Raw genomic sequence first — 6,647 nt, 5'->3', positions numbered from 1 at the left:
AAGAATAAATCAAAGGCAGAGAGGAAGGACCAGCTAAACAAGTAAACAAGGCCTGGTCAACCTGATCAAACTAAGCCACGTGAGGAAAAGACAAGGAAAACAATACAAGGAAAGAAAGAAAGGTAAAAAAAGGCTGAGTGGGTGAGAAAAGACTAACTTTACAAATCTGAGAGCAAGCGAAAGCAAGATATCCAAGCCAGAGACCACTGCTCAAATTTGGCAGCATGGCTGAGACAAACCAGGAGTCCAGCTCTCAGTATTCTGGTGATAGCTCTGAGGCCAAGGAAGTGAAGGCCAAAGTCTCCCGCTCTTCCCGGGCTGGGCTGTTGTTCCCTGTCAGCCGCATAGATGGGCTGCTGCACAAAGGACAGTTTGCAGAGCGCATTGGAGCTGGAGCCCCAGTGTATATGGCTGCTGTGCTTCAGTATCTGACCCATGAGATCATGGATATTACCGGTGAAGTTACCAAACGTAGCAAGAAACGTCGGATTTCTCAGGAACACTTGCAGTTAGCCATCCAAAGTGACAGAGAGCTCAAGAAGGTGTTGGGAGGTGTCACCATTTCTCAGGGCGGGGTCCCACTCCAAAAACAGCCAGCACCTCTGCCCTCCAAGAAGAAGAGTGGCCAGAGATTCCCCAGAGGAAGGGCCACTCATGCCCGTGACATTGTCAAGTGAGAACAGAACAGGGAGACAGCCATAACGTGGATCGAGACGAGCAAGATTGACCTGAGTGCAAGGCTCTTTTCAAACTTATCAATATGGTCTTAATAAAATCAACTAGAGTGCCATGGCTTGGTTTGCACATTCATTTTCCCTGTTATTAACTGATACATTTTAAAGGTTTGGATTGTAAATAGTCATTGTTATGGAGTACCCAAGGGCTGAATCAAATAAGTTCTTGTTCCAACCAAACATGTTTTCCTTACTGCAGGGGTCTTTTTCATGACCCTAGATTTTAGTTTAGAGGGTTCAGGTTTTAAAATAGGTGGTAGATCTGCCGCAAAAAATGCTGAGCAAAGATACAAGACACCCTTTTTTATTTCAGTTGTAGATATGTTTTGCCTTAGTTGAAATAGGATCCCAGCTATGCAGGAGATCCTCTGACTTGATGAGTGGTGTAACCCTGTCAATTTTAGTGAGGCACTACTGATTTTCCCCTGGGATCAGACCCAGGATTTTAGAATGGGCAAACTAGAGTCCGGGGTTGCTTCATATTTCACTCACAGACTTACAGAGCTTCCTTGCTCTCTGTCTATCAGTACAGATTATTTCTGAAAATAGGGACAACCAATTGCATTCAGCAAGGATAACTCTCTATGGATCCCTCGTGTGAACAGGTTAAATTCAGTTGTCATTGACTTAAGTGAAAGTTGTATTTACTTATGCTGGCGTGAATTTGCTCCAGCCTGCCCTACTTTGACTAGAACTGACAAACTTCTCAGCCTGCCCATCTACCTTGTTTTTGTCCTAAATGTTGCAAACATTGTCTCATGTCACCTACTTTTGCAAGGTTATATTTTGGGCTATAATATGTTACAAATGTAGACAGATGAGCAATACATGGTACAGAATCCTTTTCTCCATTTATGCTTTATTATTGTTTCCTTGTTTTTTGGAGTATTCTGCATATAAAAAAATATGAAAATACTTTAATATTCACTGCAAACAACATGTCCTAAATGTTGAGCGTGATGTATGCTTACAGCCTGATAAATCAATGTGATCAGACTCCTAGACTAACTGGTTCTTTAGGCTTACCAACTGTCATGCTAGCTGCATGACTTGGATAGACTGGAGATCCAGCTGATTAAGGAGTCTGGAAATCCTGCAGTTCCAACCTTAGCATGGCCCACACATCATTTCTATCTCTAGGCTCTGAAAGGGAGAACACTGCTGAAATGAAAAACAAACATAGACCACACAGCTGTGCAAAGAAAACCCAACTCCCAACATATCCCAGTGTAAAACACTGCAATAGCCTGCATCTGGCATGAGGTCCCATGGTCATCTTGTATTCAACCATTTTTCGCTATCAAAAGAAAGTTTCAGTTCGGATGAGATGTGTTGGAAACATCAAGTACTTCATTTTTGCTACCAAGTGCCCGTGAACACAGGGCTCTGAATTTGATGGAGAAGGAGGTTCATTGTTCCTGTAAGTGGCTGTGGCAGGACTGCCCCTAGGGGTGCCATGACCTCCCCTAGTGCCGTTGCCTACTGCGCCAAGTCTGGGTCTTTCACATCCTCCGTCTCGCCCGCCACGTCTTTGATCTTGTTTGTTCAGTGAAGGAGGCTGCCTTATTACCCTTCTTGGCACGGGGCTGGTCTTACTGTGCTGGGGTTTCCTCTGAGTCCCGGTGCTGGTGTTATCCCGGGGCCAACCCAATACACGCGCCCCCTCCTGGGGCAGCTCTCTCTGACTGTGCCCCTCCTCGCCCAGCATGGACTTCCCCAGCCAGCTTACTCCCCTCTCGGGGCTTCGTATCTCACAGGCAGCATCCCGCTCGGGCCTGCCTCCCTTATACTCTGTGGCCGCTCGCGTGCTGGCCTGCGTCCTGCACTCCCCGCGGCCTCTATGCCCGCCCTTGGGCCTTCTATGCCCCCACTGGGGCCCTCGCTCGCGCCTCTTGCACTCGCTGCCCGCCCTCGGACCTTCTATGCCCCCACTGGGGCCCTCGCTCGTGCCTCTTGCGCTCGCTGCCCGCCCTCGGGCCTTCCTATGCCCAACTTGGGCCCTTCCCAATTGGAGCTTCCAATTGGGGCCTGTCCTGGTACTGCCCACGCTGGGCTTGGGGTCGGGACCCCGCACTCGTGGCACCCTCCTTGGTGCCAGGAACTCCCCCACCTTACTGGGGAGCTCCTGCTGAGGCCTCCTCCACCCCTACAGCCTCGCCCGGTCCTCCGGTGTAATACTCACAACTCCACACTATGCTGGCTTTCTCTCTACCCCTGCATCATCGCAGCCAGTCAGGCTGCAACCACTGACTCGGGCAGCTCAGCTCAGCTCAGCTCCCGCTCCTACGGCTGCCAGAGGGGAACTGTGTCTGGCCTCAGCCTTCTCTCCCTTCTGAAGGCCAAGCCTTGCCCCCTGGCGGTCAGCTGATCAAATCAGCTTCCAACAGCTAACACCTGCTGCCTCACCAACTGGCAGCTAAGCCATTTCCTATCTTCAGTAGCAGGCACCCTAGTGCCCTGCTACAGTGGCCTATACAACAGAACCTATATAAATCACAGGGCTGAGTTCCTAAGCTCTTGTGAAGATGAGGGTTTGTGAAAACACTTAACTGTATCAAGCAGCTGTGCAGGATGGTTGAGGGACTCCAGTTGAGTAGAAAAGGGTGAACTTAGAGGGAGAAGCCACATTAAACATCTATGATGCTTGGAGTTGGCATCCCACTCTCAATTAATCCTGTTGCAAACCAGCTGGATATGAACAATCCAGGTGCATTTGTTTATGCTGCAGGGGGAAGCACTGTTCTTACGATTGCCTTACTGTGTGAGAAAGGACTGTGAAGAGTTGCTGAAGGTATCCATGAGCAGTTCTGCTCCCTCATTTGGAAAACTGTGGACATAAAATATGGTCTCACATGCCCTCCAGGTCCAATGTGAACACTATAAACACTCCTCACCCTCTCAGCTGGGTTTGGATCACTAGCATATGGGATTTTCTTACTGAATGCTATTGATAGCTCTCCTGATTTCTAAGGCTGAAAACAGATGTAATTTTTGTGCTGCCATAGCACCTTCCTGCTTCATGTGTCAGAGTGTTTTTAAGTCTTTCTCAGAGGCATTGGGTGTTAGTTACAGCCAAGGCCAGGGAATTTGACTTGGGTGTCCCAATGCTACTGGGACCTCTGGCTAGAGGGTCTTACCCCTCTGCTCAGGGTCAGACCGACTGCCATATTTGAGGTCAGGAAGGAATTTTACTGCATGGTCAGATTGGTAAGGACTGTGGAGGGGTTTGCCTTCCTCTGTAGCAGGGAGAGTGGCCCTTTACCCAGGATCTCTTAAGCATATATTGACAACACTTGATACCTCCTTTCAGCTAGACATTGAGGCACTGAGAACTACTCACCAAGTATGATGATCCAGCCAGTTACATATCCACCCCACAGTGTTTTCATCTAGTTTGTATTTCCTTAGATTGTTAACAAGAATTTCATGGGAGACAGCGTCTAAAGGCTTTCTAGAGTCAAAGTATACCATGTCCACTGATCTTTCACAGAGCCTGTCACTTCATCATAGAAGGAAATCAGATTGGTCAAACATGAACTGCTCTTGGTGAATCCATGCTGGCTGCTTCTGATTACCTTCTTCTCCTGCAGGTGCTTCAGGTACAGATGTCAGTCCGACCAGTCTGTATTCTCCTGGATCCTCCTTCTTAATCTTCTTAAAAATGAGCATTATGCTTTCACTTTTTCAGTCATCAAGGACCTCACCCAACCTCTACAAGTTCTCAAAGAGCATAGTCAATGGCTTCAAAATTACCTCAGTCAATTCCATCACTACCCTTAGGCGTGTCCCGTCCAAACTTGCTGACTTGTAAGCATCCAGCTCCCCTAAGTAATGCCTAACTGAGGAGTGGGCAAACTACAGCCTGCAGGCCAGATCTGGCTCACCAAGTGATTCTATCCTGCCTGCAGTGGATCCCTTGGCCCCACCCAGGCCATGTGCAGGGGCAGCCTGGGCCGTATCATGTGCGGCCAATCCCAGTGCCCCCAGGTGTGGAGGTGCCACCTTGTGGGGAGCACAGCCTGTCCTCTCCCTGCATGTAGCTCATAAGCACACTGGAAGCTGTAGTCCACGGGGCTGGGTGACACGCTGGGTAGACTCAGCATTCCCAGCAGTGGTAGTTTGCTCTTACCCTCACTCTCCAGCTGCCATGGCCAGTGTTTCCCTCACCACTCTGAGACCCAGCCCCACTGCCCAGGCACCCCAGCCCATCTACACCACACTGAATATTGGAGACACCAGATGGAGTGAGCAGACAGGCAGGCAGTTCTGCCTGTCATGGAGACATGAATGACTCATAAACAACTCATGCCCCCGGCAGCTGAGGGGGCACGCCGGATGCAGGAGCCCGAGCTCCGACAGATGCCGCTGGCACTGTCAGCAGTAGTGGGGAGAGGGTTGCAAGCACCTACCAAGGGTCGGTGACCATCTGCAGCTACCACAGGCAGTGGCAGCAGCCAGCGGGGGTCATGGAATGCCTGCAGATGCCACCGGAGGTGTTTGTGGTGGGGTGGCAAGCAGCAACTGCCCACAGGCACCTCTGACACTATCGGCAGTGTCTTTTTGTAGGGGGTGCACTGCTAAACTCAGGAGGTGCACTTGAACCCCTGTGCATCCCCTACAGGTCGTCCCTGCATGGAGACCTGCCTGAGACCCCTACAGACAGGGTGCGCATAGCTGGGGAGAAGGGATAGGGTTGCAGGCAAGCAGAGAGTGATGTCTGGGAATGGAATGGGGCAGCCAGGGCTGGGGCCAGGGTTGGGATCATGGGGCAGTGACAGCACAGGGCCAGGGCAGAGCCATGATCCACCCCTGCCCATCATAGGGCTTTGTGAGGAGCAGACTGCACCTTTACCTCAGACCCCAGCCCTGCACTATCACCACCCTGCAATCATGGCCTCAGTCTTGGCCCCAGCCCCAGACCCCACCACCCATCCCACTCCCAGACACTGTTCCCCACCTTCTTGCAGCTCCATCCCATCCACCTGGCTGAACACACCCTGCCCACAGGGGTCTTAGGCCAGTTTCCATGGAGCCCCAACCCACACAACCGCCCGCTCTGTCTGGCACCCCCAACACAGTGTGTGGGGCTGATGGAGCCAGATTAAATGAATTTGCATCTTCCCACTGCCCTCCCCACAACCCCCTGCCACAGTGGGCAGTGTAAATAGCCATGATGAGAAGCCAAGGCTAGGTCAGTATCCTCCTCCCCGCCACCCCGTCTGCCCTCAATTACTCACCAAAAATATCTAGTGGCTCTCCAACCCAAATAATTGCCTACCCCTACTGTAATCTGTCCTGCCATTGCCACTGTCTGTCTCCTTTCTGAAGCTGCTGCCAATTGCATTCATCATCTGGTAACTGTCCCTATTTGTGAAGACTGAAGTAACCAAGGCTTTTAAATATTTTAGCTTTTTCTGCACTGTCTGTGATCAGATTGCCTTCCACATTCTGTAAGGGATCTATGGAGTATTTGGTCTTCCTCTTGCTTCTGACGTAAGTATAGAATCCCTTTTTATTGCCCTTAATGTCCCTTGACAGCTGCATCTCAAATTGTGTCTTGGCCTTCCTAATTGGCAGGCTTTGTGGCCTTAGCAGGGACTACCATGTCTGCTGTTTTTAGCACACTCCCCCCACCATGCATTTACAAGTACAAGAGACATGAGTTTTTCTTTCAAGATTTTGAGCTGCAGTTTCCTAGAAACCCCTGCACCTAGCTCCTGAAAAATTGACTGGCTTTTTGGCCTCATCAGGGGCTACTATCTCTACTGCTTGCATTCAAATCAGGCAAGAAAAGACAAATTTTAGGAAGTTTCATGATTCCCCATTATAGCCTATGGGCAAAAAGTCATTTTGTGAATCCAAAAAAGATGACAAAGCCAGTAGGGAAATACAAATTGCCCAATGACACCAAAC

At 50.0% G+C, this 6,647-nt stretch overlaps 1 protein-coding gene across 1 annotated transcript; it reads left to right on the top strand.

Annotated features, from left to right (window-relative positions):
- The first annotated feature begins 224 nt into the window (after window positions 1-224).
- On the top strand, window positions 225-677 carry LOC149866647 (histone H2A.J-like). Its single transcript, XM_090041152.1, has one exon. The coding sequence runs from the start codon at window positions 225-227 to the stop codon at window positions 675-677; it is 453 nt and encodes a 150-aa protein (XP_089897278.1).
- Window positions 678-6,647: the final 5,970 nt, after the last annotated feature.

The sequence above is a fragment of the Crocodylus siamensis genome, chromosome 4 (genome assembly GCF_052110815.1).
Source record: "Crocodylus siamensis isolate JL-2025a chromosome 4, ASM5211081v1, whole genome shotgun sequence".
Lineage (NCBI taxonomy): Eukaryota > Metazoa > Chordata > Crocodylia > Crocodylidae > Crocodylus > Crocodylus siamensis.
The sequence above is the reverse complement of the archived record's forward strand: the minus strand, read 5'-3'. Positions and strand labels throughout refer to the sequence as shown.